This window comes from Somniosus microcephalus, chromosome 4 (assembly GCF_052327205.1).
Source record: "Somniosus microcephalus isolate GS21.2 chromosome 4, FLI_Smic_1.0, whole genome shotgun sequence".
NCBI lineage: Eukaryota > Metazoa > Chordata > Chondrichthyes > Squaliformes > Somniosidae > Somniosus > Somniosus microcephalus.
The window spans coordinates 61,356,477-61,373,514 of NC_140990.1; the positions used below are offsets into that span (position 1 = coordinate 61,356,477).

Genomic DNA, 17,038 nt, shown 5'->3' on the forward strand with positions numbered 1-17,038 from the left:
AGTGGACCCTGTGATATAATAGAATATTCTGTCCTGTCAGACTTGGACATCTTGTAGATCCATCTTTTAACAAGTTGTGGGAACTCAGTTCTCAGATGATTCCACTGAGTTTGTAACAAGTCCTCAATCAGTTCATGTTATTGTCGACACACTGCGTGTGTGAGAAACAAAGCTCATTTATTTGACACTGATACAGATTAAACTCCAGCCCAGTTATAGGGGTTACTAACATCAGCTGAAACAAACCCCAACTGTCAGAATGAACATGGTTCAGTCCTGGATGTGATTAACATCAGAATCCAACCCCTGCAGTCACATGTGCACGCGTTGGTGTGTCCACAAGTTGGATGAACGAGTGAATCCCTTCCCACACACGGAGCAGGTGAACGGCCTCTCCCTAGTGTGAATTCATTGGTGTGTCAGCAGGTTGGATGTATCAAGTGAATCCCTTACCACACATGAAGCAGGTGAATGGCCTCTCCCCTGTGTGAAGGCGTCGATGAATCTCCAGTTAACAGGGGTAATTGAATCCCTTCCCACAGTCTCCACATTTCCACGGTTTCTCCATGGTGCGGGTGTCCTTGTGTCTCTCCAGGTTGGATGATCAGTTGAAGCCTCGTCCACACACACACACACACACACACACACACAACACGTGTCCGGTTTCTCCCCGCTGTGAACGGTGCGATGTTTTTTCAGGCTGTGTAACTGGTTAAAGCTCTTTCCACAGTGAAATAAAGAATAGATTTGCCTTTCTAATCTCGGCTTTATTAACTTAAAAAACCCAGCAGCACATCTTCCAACACCAGTCTCCCACAATGACTGGAGAGAACTGAATTTAAGATGGCCACCACAAATCACCTGACATCCACTACCAATGAGTTTACAGCATACATCTCAAGGTAGAAACAGACAACCAATTACAATACTTCTTACTAATACAGAGAACAACCACCCCATTCACCAATCACAATACTTCTTATTAAACATAGGAAATAATCACCACATTCACCCCTCCTTTTAAAACATGCTCCAACCTAAATAACCTTTACAATTTATAATTAATTTATTTACAACTAAAATACAAATATAATATTTCAACAATTTTAAAACATTACTATCAATTTATAAGTCCATTTTCAATCGGTCGACCGGATATCTTATTCGTGTTGACCTTCTTAACCTTGGTGAAATTCCTTGCCCTCCCACACTCGGAGACATCGAAGTATCTTCTGCAGGAAGGCTATCCATATCCCGATTATCAACGGTTTCCGGATTGGAAATCCCATCAGGAAGTAAACTAGGATGGTCATGAACATCCATCAAAGGCTGACTAATAGAAGTATAATTATCTGCAATAGGATTGGAAGCATTCGTAGTATCTATAACAACATCCACATTATCTGAATCATGACTATTATTAGTATCCTCGGAAGAGGGCTGGCCACCACAAGGAGCCAAGTCTTTAATTGAAACAGTACTTTCTTTCCCATCTTGGAATCAAATATGAGCATATTGGGAATTTGCCTCCAACAGCTCCACCTCCTCCACTAAAGGATCATATTTTGACAATCTAACATGGCGTCGAAGCAACACAGGTCCCTGCATAGTAAGCCATGAAGGTACCGAATATCCCGTAGTAGATCTCCGTGGGTAATTAAAGAGCCTTTCATGGGGGGTCACATTAGTAGCCGTTGAAAGCAATGATCTAATGGAATGCAGGGCATCAGGCAGTACCATTTCCCACTGTGTATTCTTAAGATTCCGGGATGTCAAAGCCAACATAACTGCCTTCCAGATCACCCCATTGTATCGTTCGCACCGTCCATTACCCTGGGGGTTATACGGGGTAGTTCTACTAGTAGAAATTCCCCGACTCTGAAGGTATTCCTTCAACTGGGAAGACATAAAAGAACTTCCTTGATCCGAATGGATATACGCAGGCATCCCAAAGATGACAAAAAGTTGAGTCAGACATTTGATAACTGTAGCAGCTGATACATCTGCACAAGGAAAAGCAAAAGGAAACCTTGAAAACTCATCCACAACAGTAAATATGTATCGATTTTGAGTCGTTGAAGGAAGAGGCCCCTTAAAATCAATGCTCAAACGTTCAAAAGGAGAAGTAGCCTTTATAAGATGAGCTCGTTGAGGCTTAAAGAAATTCGGTTTACACCGAGCACAGATAGAACATGATGAAGTCATCCGCTTGACGTCTTCAACTGAAAAGGGCAAATTCTTACTGCGTACGAAGTGTATCATCCTCGTAACCCCAGGATGACATAAGGCATTGTGAAGATTAATAAGCGTATCTCCGTGAATCACAGAACAATAAGCCCTCGACAGTGCATCAGCAGCAACATTATCCTTCCCCGGACGATAAACTATATCAAAATGGTAACATGCCAACTCAATCCTCCACCTCATTATTTTATCATTTTTGATCTTTCCAAAATGTTTAACATCAAACATAAAGGACACAGATTTTTGATCGGTTACCAACGTGAAATGTCGCCCCGATAAATAATGTCTCCATTTACGCAGTGCTTCTACTATTGCATATGCCTCTTTCTCTATTGAAGAAAGCCTTTTTTCACTATTGTTCAAAGTACGGGAGAAAAAGGCCACAGGTCTTCCATTTTGGAAGAGAGTAGCCCCAATTGCAAAATCAGAAGCATCCGTCTCAATCACAAAGGGAACCTGCTCATCAATAGAATGCACAACTGCTCCTAGGATATCCTTTTAAAATTTATCAAAACATGTCCTGGCCTCCCATGATAGAGGATATGTCGTAACCCATATAAGGGGCCGGATCTTCTGTGAAAAGTTTGCAATCCAATTAGAATAGTAAGAAAACAGTCCAACAACTCGTTGCAAAGCCTTAGAATTTGTAGGATAAGGTAAATCGATCAATGGTCGCAGACGTTCTGGATCTGGTTTAATCTTATTTCCCGAGATAATATACCCCAGTAGATTTACCTCAGTAGTCGAAAAGATACACTTCTCTTTATTAAAAGTTAAACCAACTTTTTCCACAGCTTGAAGGAATCTTTCTAAATTAGAATCATGCTCCACCCTTGATTTACCACACACCGTGATATCATCTAAATATGAAAAGGTGTCAGAGAGAGAGTTATCACTTATAAAAGCATCCATTGCCCGTTGAAAACAAGCAACACCATTAGTAACACCAAATAGTATTCAGCAAAACTGATACAGCTTTCCACCAGCCTCAAAGGCTGTATATGGTTGATCCCTCTTAACAATAGGAATCTGATGATAAGCACTCTTTAAATCAGAAGTGCTAAAAAACTTATACTGAGATACTTTGTTGATAAGCTCATCAATCTTAGGCAAAGGGTACGCATCTAATTGAGTATACCTATTAATAGTTTGAGAGTAGTCTATCACCATTCGTTTCTTATGCCTCTTGTTAGTGGTGACAACTACCTGAGCCCGCCAAGGCGAACAACTAGGTTCAGTGATTCCTTCCAATAAAAGACATTGGACTTCAGAATTAATAAATTCTCTATCCTGACTGCTATACCTTCTTGACTTGGTAGCAATTGGCTTACAATCCAGCATCAAATTGGAAAAAAGTGATAATGGAGAAATGGATAAAGAAGTTAATCCACAAATGGATAAGGGTGGCTTAGTCCCTCCAAACGAAAGACTGAGAGACTCGTGTAATTTAAGCACATCATGACCAATCAAAATATCCGCACAAAGATTAGGCAAAACAGTTAGGCGTATATCAGTATACGTATTACCTAGAAGAATCAATTTCACAAGGCAACAACCAGCTACTTGTGAAGTAAGGGTCGTCTGAGCCATACACACCTGATAAGTAACAGGCAAGATTTTCAAACACTTTTCCTTCGCAAACTGAAGACTTATAAAACTCTCGGTACTGCCCGTATCTATGAGAGCCTTCACTTCTAACCCATTAACTTGGGCCATAACTATAGCTTTGTTTAGGCCATGAGCAAATGCAGCAGAAATTGATGCAATAAACGCCCTCTCTACAGGTTGAATAGTCGCAGAAGAGGAGGTAATTGAACCTAATGATTTACAAACACGTGCATAATGACCTCTCTTGCCGCATTTACTACATACAGCCTCCCGGGCAGGACACTTCAAACGAGGATGCCGGACGTTCCCACAAAAATAACACTTCTGAATCCTAGAGGCAACAGCCGCCGAAGTAGAAGGTGGAGCTGTTGGAGTAGAAACTATTTCAGAATCTAGTAAACCACTCCCATTAAGTCCACCTAATTCCTTTTCGTCCGGAACTGCCGAAACCACAGTCACAGGCCGATTAGAAAGAGCATAAGAATCCGAACTTCTCTGAGCCATATCCAATGTAGAAGCTTGCTCAAAAGCACTCTTGAGATCCAAAGTCTTATTTTCTAACAACCGCTGACGAATTGATCTAGACAGTAGTCCATTAATAAAAGCATCCCGTATCGATTCTTCCTTATATTCTTCGGCCGTCACGGCTTTATAATTACAGTTAGCACTAAGGTGCCGAAGTGCTTGTAAATAAGTATCCAAAGATTCTCCCACCTGCTGCCTACGGGCAGATAGAAGGTAACGTGCAAATACCTCATTCTTTGGTTTAACAAAAATCTTCTCCCATGTAGAAATAGCCAATTCGTAAGTTTTACAGTCCAAAATATACTTATACACATCCGGAGCAATGTAGTTGATCAGCATATTCAGCTTATTCAGAGACTCTTGTTCCAACACACGCAAAAAGTTTGTAAATGTACAATACCAATGTTTCTATTTATCATCCACTCCTGCAGAATTAGGGTCAGCATTGAATCATTCCGGTTGAAGATATCGCTCCATTCTGATAAAAAGTTAATAAATTGAAATAAAAAATAGATTTGCCTTTCTAATCTAGGCTTTATTAACTTTAAAAACCCAGCAGCACATCTTCCAACACCAGTCTCCCACAATGACTGGAGAGAACTGAATTTAAGATGGCCACCACAAATCACCTGACATCCACTACCAATGAGTTTACAGCATATATCTCAAGGTAGAAACAAACAACCAATTACAATACTTCTTACTAATACAGAGAACAACCACCCCATTCACCAATCACAATACTTCTTATTAAACATAGGAAATAATCACCACACACAGTCAGTGCACTGGAACACTATCACTCGGGTGTGTGTGTCTCGGTGCTTTTCCAGTCACACTGATGTTTGAAATCTTTCCCCTCAGACAGAACAGACAAACATTTCTCCTTCCACATTCAAAGGCCGATGATATTCAGGTCCTGATGAATCGAGTGTATCTGTCAGATCTTGACGTGATGTTTGGTTTGAGTTTCCCGTCTGTAAATCCTCCCCTTCTAATACCCTGTAAAAGGAGTTTAGAAAAGACAACATTCTAAGTAGAATAGAAATTCAGGACAGACAATTCTAGTTTCTATGGAACATTCTTTCCTCTCTTGTTCCCCAAAAGCTGTAAATTCCCGTCCCACACACTCTCCCTCCTCCCTGTGCTGAAATTCAAACCCATCGCACCATCGCCAACATTTTTCCGTTCGGTCGACTTTTCTCCCTCCCCTGGAGGTGCTGACTCTGGCTGGGTTCAGTTCTACACTCACTGGTTCCCCTCCCTCTCCTCCCCTGAGGGTGCTGACTCTGGCTGGGTTCAGTTCTACACTCACTGGTTCCCCTCCCTCTCCTCCCCTGAAGGTGCTGACTCTGGCTGGGTTCAGTTCTACACTCAATGGTTCCCCTCCCTCTCCTCCCCTGAAGGTGCTGACTCTGGCTGGGTTCAGTTCTACACTCACTGGTTCCCCTTCCTCTCCTTCCCTGAAGGTGCTGACTCTGGCTGGGTTCAGTTCTACGCTCACTGGTTCCCCTCCTTCTCCTCCCCTAAAGGTGCTGACTCTGGCTGGGTTCAGTTCTACGCTCACTGGTTCCCCTCCTTCTCCTCCCCTGAAGGTGCTGACTCTGGCTGGGTTCAGTTCTACGCTCACTGGTTCCCCTCTCTCTCTCCTCCGTGAAGGTGCTGACTCTGGCTGGGTTCTGTTCTACACTCACTGCTTCCCCTCCCTCTCCTCCCTGAAGGTGCTGACTCTGGCTGGGTTCTGTTCTACACTCACTGCTTCCCCTCCCTCTCCTCCCTGAAGGTGCTGACTCTGGCTGGGTTCAGTTCTACATTCACTGGTTCCCCTCCCTCTCCTCCCGTGAAGGTGCTGACTCTGGCTGGGTTCAGTTCTACACTCACTGGTTCCCCTCCCTCTCCTCCCCTGAAGGTGCTGACTCTGGCTGGGTTCAGTTCTACACTCACTGTTTCCCCTCCCTCTCCTCCCCTGAAGGTACTGACTCTGGCTGGGTTCAGTTCTACACTCACTGGTTCCTCTCCCTCTCCTCCCCTGAAGGTGCTGACTCTGGCTCTAACCTTCTTTCCAATACTCTGTCCTTCCTTATAAGCTTTTCTTCTGTAATATTTCACAATTTTGGTGAGGGGCACTCCTTGGCCTGTCACAATTTCTCCTCCATTTACAGACACCCCCTGACCAATCTCCCTTTCCCCTTCATTTACAGACGCGCCCTGACCAGTCACCATTTATCCTCCATTTGCAGACGCTCCCTGACCAGTCACCATTTATCCTCTATTTGCAGACGCTCCCTGACCAGTCACCATTTCTCCTCCATTTACAGACGCTCCCTGACCAGTCCCCATTTCTCATAGAGTTATACAGCACAGAAAGAGGCCCTTCGGCTCATCGTGTCCACGCCGGCCATCAAGCCCTGTCTATTCTAGTCCCATTTTCCAGCACTTCGTCCGTAGCCTTGTATGTTATGGCGTTTCAAGTGCTCATCTAAATGCTTCTTGAATGTTGTGAGGGTTCCTGTCTCTACCTCCCTTTCAGGCAGTGAGTTCCAGATTCCAACCACCCTCTGGGCGAAAAAGTTTTTCCTCAAATCCCCACTAAACCTCCTGCCCCTTACCTTGAAACTATGCCGCCTGGTTATTGACCCCTCTACTAAGGGGAAAAGTTCCTTTCTATCTACCCTATCTATGCCCCTCATAATTTTGTACACCTCAATCAGGTCCCCCCTCAGCCTTCTCTGCTCTAAGGAAAACAACCCCAGCCTGTCCAGTCTCTCTTCATAGCTGAAGCGCTCCAGCCCAGGTAACATCCTGATGAATCTCCTCTGCACCCTCTCCAAAGCAATCACATCCTTCCTACAGTGTGGGGACCAGAACTGCACACACTATTCCAGCTGTGGCCTAACCAGGGTTTTGTACAGCTCCATCATAACCTCCCTGCTCTTATATTCTATGCCTCGGCTAATGAAGACAAGTATCCCAAATGCCTTTTTAACCACCTTATCTACCTGTCCTGCTGGCTTCAGGGATCTATGTACATGCACACCAAGGTTCCACTGATCCTCTGTCCTTCCTAGGGTCTTACCATTCATTGTGTATTCCCTTGCCTTGTTGGTCCTCCCAAAATGCATCACCTTATACTTTTCAGGGTTAAATTCCATTTGCCACTGTTCTGCCCATCTAATCATCTAAACAACCTGTTGTGTATGTACCTTTAAGAGAATAACTGGTCTCAGACTGCAGTACCGGCATGACCTCCCCTGTATAAAAGGCGCTAGAGAGCCTCTGTTTGTTAGTTTTTCACTATTGACTTCCACCAGTAAAGACTTGTTTGTTTTCACTCCTGCTGGTCCGTGTCTCAATCATTCACGGACTTAACACTGGCGACGAGTAAGAAACGAACTTACCTGCAACTCGGCAGCACCTCAGACGACGTTGTTGAAGGTCGGAGCCAGAAGAAAGAAAAAAAAAAAAAATAGAGCCCAAAGAAACTCGAGAAACGGGCGTCAACCGTCAATCATCGGATTTAAAACTTGCAGGAGAGACTGTCCAGAGCCAGGCTGGGTTCCTCGGTCTGTGGTTTCCCAGCTAATCGGGCTGGTGGCAGGTAGTGCTCTGATCCTTCCTGGGCTGCGGCGGGCTGAAGCTCGATCGGGTGGCTTTTCAACGGGGCCGGGCAGCGAGTCGGGAAGCAAAGAGAGAGAGAGAGGGTGGAGCACACAGGGTGCGGCCGGTGCTTCGAAGCCGGGCAGCGTTCGGACCTATGAAGAGGGAGGGAAGTGTCCCAGAGGGTCCGCTCCACGATGGGAAAATAATAAAAGAAAAAGAATCAATATTTAACGTGCAAGAAACCGTGGAAAGCAGCGCTAACAACAGCGGGGAAGAAGGCAAAGCGCGGGAGGTGCCATTTTGTTAAATCGGGGAAGAAGGCAAAGCGCGGGAGGCACCATTTTAGATTTGCAAGATGCCGAAGACTGGCTGTATCACTGCTTTTGATAATACATTAGAGGACTGGATCACGTATGTGGAAAGAGTCGAGGTATATTTCGAGGCAAACGAAATAGCGGAGGGGAAAAAGGCATCGATATTGCTAAACTTAATGGGCGCTAGAACGTACGGCCTATTGCGGGACCTGATTACTCCAGCCAAACCGAAGGCGAAGAGTTTTAACGAAATTGTTGCTGTCCTACAGGAACACTTAAACCCTGCACCGCTGTTGATAGCAGAAAGATTTAAATTCCACAGGAGAACTCAGCACAAAGATGAGAGCAATGCTGAGTATCTTACGGAACTATGCAAGCTATCAAAGCACTGCCAGTTCGGAGCAGGACTGGCAGATACCCTACGGGACAAATTTGTCTGTGGACTCCTGAGTGAAGGAACACAGAAGAAGTTCTTCTCAGAAAAAGAGCTGACGCTAGATAAGGCTTTCAGCGTGGCAGTATCGTATGAAGCAGCAGCCAGGGGAGCTGCAGAAATTCAACAAAAACCACAGGAATACGGCACCCACGAAATGACACGGGGATTTGCAAAATGTTATTGCTGCGGCAGAACTAACCATGACCAGAAGGACTGCTGGTCCAAAGACAAAATATGCAGACAATGCGGGAAGATTGGACACATTGCACGAGTTTGCAGGTCTGGGAAGAAGACCAGCGACAACAAAAAGGCTACTAAGGAACCGTACAAGAAAGTACAAAAGATGACAGACAGTAGTTCCGAAGACCAGATGAGCGATAGTGAATCCGGAAACAGGAGACTAAGCTGTCTCAAACTTCACAATGTAATTGCAAAAGAGGATCACCGAACCATTTGGGTCACCCTCACGATAGCAGGGTCCCAAGTTAAAATGTAATTGGATACAGGATCAGCGCTAACCGTCATGAATCGACGAGACTACGAGCGGCTATTTTCACACATACCCTTGAGAGAGACATCCATCATCTTGACGACGTATACGGGGCAAAAAGTATACCCCAGAGGAAAAATAAGGGTGCCTGTCGAATACAATGGCAAGAAAATACAGAAATTGTATCTCTACATACTGCCAAATGGTGGACCACCGTTATTGGGACGGGAATGGATCAGGAAGATAAACTTAGATTGGCATTCCATTCATGCAATGACGGTGGATGGTAAAAAAGATGAAGACGTCACTCCTGGACGATTGTCAACAATCTTAGCTAACGCCAAAGAGGTATTTCAACAAGAACTGGGCACGCTTAAAGGCGTAACCGCCTCGATAAAAATAGAAGAGAATGCAGTTCCCAAGTTTTTCAAAGCAAGACTGGTACCATATGCAATTCGCCCAGCCGTCGAGGCAGAGCTGGAGAATCTGGAGAAGGCGGGCGTGTTGCCTAAGGTCGACTGGAGCGAGTGGGCGACACCCATCGTTCCTGTCATGAAGAAAACGTTAAGCAATAAGTCCGGAGAGCCAAGGAAGATTCGCATCTGTAGGGATTTCAAGGTGACGGTGAACCCTGTCCTTCACACAGTACAATATCCTCTTCCAAGGATAGAAGACATCTTTGCCTCACTGTCTGGAGGGAAGTGTTTTACAAAAATTGACCTAGCACAAGCATATTTGCAGATGGAGGTTGAAGAGTCCTCTAGGAAGTATCTCACGATAAACACTCACAAAGGTCTTTACCAGTATCATCGATTGGTATTCGGAGTAGCATCGGCTCCGGCGATATGGCAAAGAGCGATGGAACAAGTCCTGCAAGGGATTCCGGGGACTCAGTGTTACTTGGACGACATCCTTGTAACAGGTGAAGATGACAGTGAACACCTTAACAACCTAGAACAGGTGCTCACTAGACTACGGGAACATGGGCTGCGAGCCAACCGCCCCAAGTGTGAATTTTTAAAGAAACAGATATCGTATTGTGGCCACGTGATTGATGAAGAGGGGTTACATAAGTCCCCTGACAAAATTGAAGCGGTTGTTAAGGCCCCAGCACCTGAAAATGTGTCGCAACTGAGGTCATTCCTCGGGTTGGTGAATTACTATCATAAGTTTTTGCTGAATTTGTCGACAATTCTGCACCCACTGAACGCCCTGCTATGAACGGGGGTAGCATGGAAATGGAACGATGATTGTAAGCGTGCTTTTCAGAAGAGTAAGGACTTAATCACTTCAAGGGAAGTATTGGCTCACTACAACCCAGCACTGCCAATCAGGCTGGCGTGTGATGTGTCTCCCTACGGCATTGGGGCGGTTCTGTCACATAAATTCCTTGATGGTTTAGAGAGGCCGATAGCTTTTGCGTCACGCTCGTTAACTTCTGCCGAGTGTAACTACGCCCAGATTGACAGAGAGGCCCTCAGCCTAGTGTGGGGGGTGAAGAAGTTCAATCACTATCTGCACGGTCAAAAATTTACTCTACTAACCGATCATGAACCTCTTGTCTCCATTTTCAACCCTCAGAAGGGCGTACCGATAATGACGGCACAACGGCTGCAGAGATAGTCCCTTTTCTTAGGGGCACACCAATATGACATCGAGTACAAAGGAACTAAACAGCATGGAAATGCTGATGGATTGTCACGCCTACCGTTGCCGACGGTGGAAGAAGAAGACCTTGCAGTGGATCCAATGGAGTTATTCCACTCGACCATAGTCGAATGTCTCCCTGTGACGAATGCAAACATAGAAAAGGAAACACGGAATGACCCGACACTATCACGGGTCTATGATTTAACGGTGAAGGGATGGCCAGCACATGGCGAACCACTGCTGCCAGCATTCTTGCCGAGAAGAGAACAGCTGTCAGTGTGCAGAGGAACCTTGATATGTGGATCCAGAGTAATAATTCCACCTAAGTTGACGGATAGAGTACTCAATGAGCTTCATGAGGGTCATCTGGGTGGGGTAAAAATGAAGAACTTAGCCAGAGCATTTGTGTGGTGGCCGGGAATTGATAGAGAAATCGAAGAGATGACCAAGAGCTGTGCAGGATGCCAGAAGGTCCAAAACACCCCACCACAAGCTCCTCTGCATCCATGGGAGTGGCCCTCATCTCCATGGCAATGGGTGCACATTGATTTTGCTGGTCCCTTCATGGAGTCGATGTTTTTAATTGCAGTGGATGCACATTCAAAGTGGCCAGAGGTAATAAAAATGTCCTCAACCACCACGGAAAAAACTATCACAGTTTTGCGAACCATATTCGCCAGGAATGGGCTGCCTGAACAGATTTGCTCTGACAATGGACCACAGTTTGTGTCTGAAGAGTTCCGGAGGTTCTTAAAGAACAATGGCGTTAAGCATTACACATCTGCCCCATATCATCCAGCCACTAATGGATTGGCCGAGAGGTTTGTCCAAACATTCAAGAAGGCTATCAAGGCAATGTGTAATGAAGATATACCCCTACAACATAAGGTGGGCAACTTCTTGTTTGCCTACCGGAATGCGACACATGCGGTTACCAACCAAACTCCAGCCATGATGTTCTTCAATCGAAGACTACGATGCCGCTTGGATTTGGTTAAGCCAAACGTCCGAAGAGATGTGGAGAACAGGCAGTTTCAGAATATGAATGAAAGGCCAACCAGGAGTTTTAAGATAGGTCAACCAGTTTTGGCCCGGGACTACCGCACTGAGAAATGGCAGCCAGGAACGATTTGTACACGACAAGGACCTCTCATGTATACCATGGACGTTGGGGAGAGCATTGTAAGACGCCATGCTGACCAGATTCTAGAGTCACTGGAAAACGTCAACTCCACACCACGATCTGATACTCCTGGTAATGAAATTGACGTTCCAATTGCAGCTACCGCAGAACCGGTAATATTGGAAGCAGATGAACCAAACAAAGATATTGATCCCGACGCAACATTGCCAGAAGAACCTGATACCCCAAAGAGGCGTTATCCAGACAGAATCAGGAAGCCTCCTCAAAGACTGAACTTATAATTGCTTAAACTTAACCAATGTATCTAGCAACAGTAATTGTGATTGTAATTCGTTATCATTTAGTTGTTAAATGAATGTTATGTACTGTTTATCTAAAAGGGGAGGAATTCTTGTGTATGTACCTTTAAGAGAATAACTGGTCTCAGACTGCAGTACCGGCAGTGACCACCCCTGTATAAAAGGCGCTAGAGAGCCTCTGTTTGTTAGTTTTTCACTATTGACTTCCACCAGTAAAGACTTGTTTGTTTTCACTGCTGCTGGTCCATGTCTCAATCATTCACGGACTTAACACAACCCGTCTATATAGTCCTGTAGCCTGAGGCTTCCCTCCTCGCTATTTACCACTCCACCAATTTTTGTGTCATCTGCGAACTTACTGATCATACCTCCTACATTCATATCTAAATCATTAATATACACTACAAACAGCAAAGGACCCAGCACCGATCCCTGTGGTACACCACTGGACACAGGCTCCCAGTCACAAAAACAACCTTTGACAATCACCCTCTGCCTCCTGCCACTAAGCCAATTTTGGATCCAATGTGTCAAATTATCCTGGATCCCATGGGCTCTTACCTTCTTGACCAGTCTCCCATGCGGGACTTTGTCAAAAGCCTTACTGAAGTCCATGTAGACTACATCAACTGCACTACCCTCATCCACAATTTTAATTATAATCAAGGCCACTGATTACAGCTGCTATGCAAATCTGCACATGCTCATAGAATTTGAGCCCTATAATATTAACACTCCTATAATGGTGTATAATAAAATCACCATTTAACATTTTTCAATCACAGTAATCATTGACCCCCACCCCAGATTGTATTCACCCTGAGCAACGCCATGAGAGATACACTAGTTACCTGAAGATTACTCTCGATTGCATTGGGAAAATAATTTGACTTGCGAGAAGATTAAGATCCCTGTATAAACCTTCATATAAACTCAGATATATTTCACATATCCTGGACTATAGCAGTTGAAATACACGAGCATTCAGTCACCTGTTTGCCAATACAATAGTTTCAGTTGAATTTGCTGCCTGTCTGTGAGGTCATTGGCGGCAGCTTGGTGAAAGGAGCCCGTGGGCAGTTTCTGATTAGACCTTTCATTGGGTCCGATATAAATGTTGTGATCGTTTCTATAGCAACGAAGCCTGTGTGTGGACCTTGTGGGCAGACTGTGTTTCACTCAATGTAACTTCAGGTGCTGCTTCTGTCAGGAGATTTCTGTTTCTCTCTGCCCTGCTTGAGCAGTCTGAGGGAAGGGCCGATCAAGTAGAAGATCGGAATAGCAAAGATTTCACTATTTTACCATGAGCACTGGGCAGAGCCTGTCCACAGTGCGCTCCGACACTCACACTGCTTTCTCGGTGTAATAATTTAACCCGCTCCCTGAGCTCGGGGTGTGAGCGGCCCGCGTCCCCCCGGGGTTCATGAACCCGCTCCTTGAGCTCGGGGTGTGAGCGTCCCGCGTCCCCCCGGGGTTCATGAACCCGCTCCCTGAGCTCGGGGTGTGAGTGACCCGCGTCCCCCTGGGGTTCATGAACCCGCTCCCTGAGCTCGGGGTGTGAGTGACCCGCGTCCCCCTGGGGTTCATGAACCCGCTCCCTGAGCTCAGGGTGTGAGCGTCCCGCGTCCCCCTGGGGTTCATGAACCCGCTCCCTGAGCTCGGGGTGTGAGCGGCCCGCGTCCCCCCGGGGTTCATGAACCCGCTCCCTGAGCTCGGGGTGTGAGCGGCCCGCGTCCCCCCGGGGTTCATGAACCCGCTCCCTGAACTCGAGGTGTGAGCGGCTCGCGTCCCCCCGGGGTTCATGACCCCGCTCCCTGAACTCGAGGTGTGAGCGGCTCGCGTCCCCCCGGGGTTCATGACCCCGCTCCCCGAGCTCGGGGTGTGAGCGGCCCGTGTCCCCCCCCGGGGTTCATGAACCCGCTCCCTGAGCTCGGGGTGTGAGCGGCCCGCGTCCCCCCGGGGTTCATGAACCCGCTCCCCGAGCTCGGGGTGTGAGCGGCCCGCGTCCCCCCGGGGTTCATGAACCTGCTCCCTGCGCTCGGGGTGTGAGCGGCCCGCGTCCCCCCGGGGTTCATGAACCCGCTCCCTGCGCTCGGGGTGTGAGCAGCCCGCGTCCCCCCGGGGTTCATGAACCCGCTCCCCGAACTCGAGGTGTGAGCGGCTCGCGTCCCCCCGGGGTTCATGACCCCGCTCCCCGAGCTCGGGGTGTGAGCGGCCCGTGTCCCCCCCCGGGGTTCATGAACCCGCTCCCTGAGCTCGGGGTGTGAGCGGCCCGCGTCCCCCCGGGGTTCATGAACCCGCTCCCTGCGCTCGGGGTGTGAGCGGCCCGCGTCCCCCTGGGGTTCATGAACCCGCTCCCTGAGCTCGGGGTGTGAGCGGCCCGCGTCCCCCCGGGGTTCATGAACCCGCTCCCTGAGCTCGGGGTGTGAGCAGCCCGCGTCCCCCCGGGGTTCATGAACCCGCTCCCTGAGCTCGGGGTGTGAGCGGCCCGCGTCCCCCCGGGGTTCATGAACCCGCTCCCTGAGCTCGGGGTGTGAGCAGCCCGCGTCCCCCCGGGGTTCATGAACCCGCTACCTGAGCTCGGGGTGTGAGCGGCCCGCGTCCCCCCGGGGTTCATGAACCCGCTCCCTGAGCTCGGGGTGTGAGCGGCCCGCGTCCCCCCGGGGTTCATGAACCCGCTCCCTGAGCTCGGGGTGTGAGCGGCCCGCGTCCCCCCGGGGTTCATGAACCCGCTCCCTGAGCTCGGGGTGTGAGCGGCCCGCGTCCCCCCGGGGTTCATGAACCCGCTCCCTGAGCTCGGGGTGTGAGCGGCCCGCGTCCCCCCGGGGTTCATGAACCCGCTCCCTGAGCTCGGGGTGTGAGCAGCCCGCGTCCCCCCGGGGTTCATGAACCTGCTCCCTGCGCTCGGGGTGTGAGCGGCCCGCGGCCCCCCGGGGTTCATGAACCCGCTCCCTGAGCTCGGGGTGTGAGCAGCCCGCGTCCCCCCGGGGTTCATGAACCTGCTCCCTGCGCTCGGGGTGTGAGCGTCCCGCGTCCCCCCGGGGTTCATGAACCCGCTCCCTGAGCTCGGGCTGTGAGCGGCCCGCGTCCCCCCGGGGTTCATGAACCCGCTCCCTGAGCTCGGGGTGTGAGCAGCCCGCGTCCCCCCGGGGTTCATGAACCCGCTCCCTGAGCTCGGGGTGTGAGCGTCCCGCGTCCCCCCGGGGTTCATGAACCTGCTCCCTGCGCTCGGGGTGTGAGCGGCCCGCGGCCCCCCGGGGTTCATGAACCTGCTCCCTGCGCTCGGGGTGTGAGCGGCCCGCGTCCCCCCGGGGTTCATGAACCCGCTCCCTGAGCTCGGGCTGTGAGCGGCCCGCGTCCCCCCGGGGTTCATTAACCCGCTCCCTGAGCTCGGGGTGTGAGCGGCCCGCGTCCCCCCGGGGTTCATGAACCCGCTCCCTGAGCTCGGGGTGTGAGCGGCCCGCGGCCCCCCGGGGTTCATGAACCCGCTCCCTGAGCTCGGGGTGTGAGCGGCCCGCGGCCCCCCGGGATTCATGAACCCGCTCCCTGAGCTCGGGGTGTGAGCGGCCCGCGTCCCCCCGGGGTTCATGAACCCGCTCCCTGAGCTCGGGGTGTGAGCGGCCCGCGGCCCCCCGGGGTTCATGAACCCGCTCCCTGAGCTCGGGGTGTGAGCGGCCCGCGGCCCCCCGGGATTCATGAACCCGCTCCCTGAGCCCGGGGTGTGAGCGGCCCGCGTCCCCCCGGGATTCATGAACCCGCTCCCTGAGCTCGGGGTGTGAGCGGCCCGCGGCCCCCCGGGGTTCATGAACCCGCTCCCTGAGCTCGGGGTGTGAGCGGCCCGCGGCCCCCCGGGATTCATGAACCCGCTCCCTGAGCTCGGGGTGTGAGCGGCCCGCGGCCCCCCGGGGTTCATGAACCCGCTCCCTGAGCTCGGGGTGTGAGCGGCCCGCGTCCCCCCGGGGTTCAGGAACCCACTCCCTGAGCTCGGGGTGTGAGCATCCCGCGTCCCCCCGGGGTTCATGAACCCGCTCCCTGAGCTCGGGGTGTGAGCAGCCCGCGTCCCCCCCGGGGTTCATGAACCCGCTCCCTGAGCTCGGGGTGTGAGCAGCCCGCGTCCCCCCCGGGGTTCATGAACCCGCTCCCTGAGCTCGGGGTGTGAGCGGCCCGCGTCCCCCCGGGGTTCATGAACCTGCTCCCTGAGCTCAGGGTGTGAGCAGCCCGCGGCCCCCCGGGGTTCATGAACCTGCTCCCTGCGCTCGGGGTGTGAGCGGCCCGCGGCCCCCCGGGGTTCATGAACCCGCTCCCTGAGCTCGGGGTGTGAGCGTCCCGCGTCCCCCCGGGGTTCATGAACCCGCTCCCTGAGCTCGGGGTGTGAGCGGCCCGCGTCCCCCCGGGGTTCATGAACCCGCTCCCTGAGCTCGGGGTGTGAGCGGCCCCCGTCCCCCCGGGGTTCATGAACCCGCTCCCTGAGCTCTCTCACCTGATGTGTCAGCGGCTGCTGCTAATGCCCGCGCATGCTCAGCTCACACTGCCCAGGTGATTGACAGGAGCTCCCGACCAATAGGAAGAGCGGGGCGGGGCTGGAGGACCGAGCAAGCGGCGGGTCCTCCAACCAATTGGAGTGTGTGAGGGGCGGGGCTTGACCATTCAACCTGAACAATAGAAGGCGAGCTGAGCATGCGCGGCCCTTGCCAGCGGCCGCTGACACATCAGGTGAGAGAGCTCAGG

General features: G+C 50.3%; 1 protein-coding gene across 1 annotated transcript in view; it reads right to left on the reverse strand.

Annotated features, from left to right (window-relative positions):
• Positions 1-312: 312 nt before the first annotated feature.
• LOC147119027 (uncharacterized) overlaps positions 313-17,038 on the reverse strand; it is a 70,145-nt gene continuing 53,419 nt past the window's right edge. The window contains exon 4 of the mRNA XM_085984014.1: positions 313-363. Coding sequence (XP_085840140.1) covers positions 313-363 — 51 coding nt within the window. The remainder of the gene's footprint in view (positions 364-17,038) is intronic.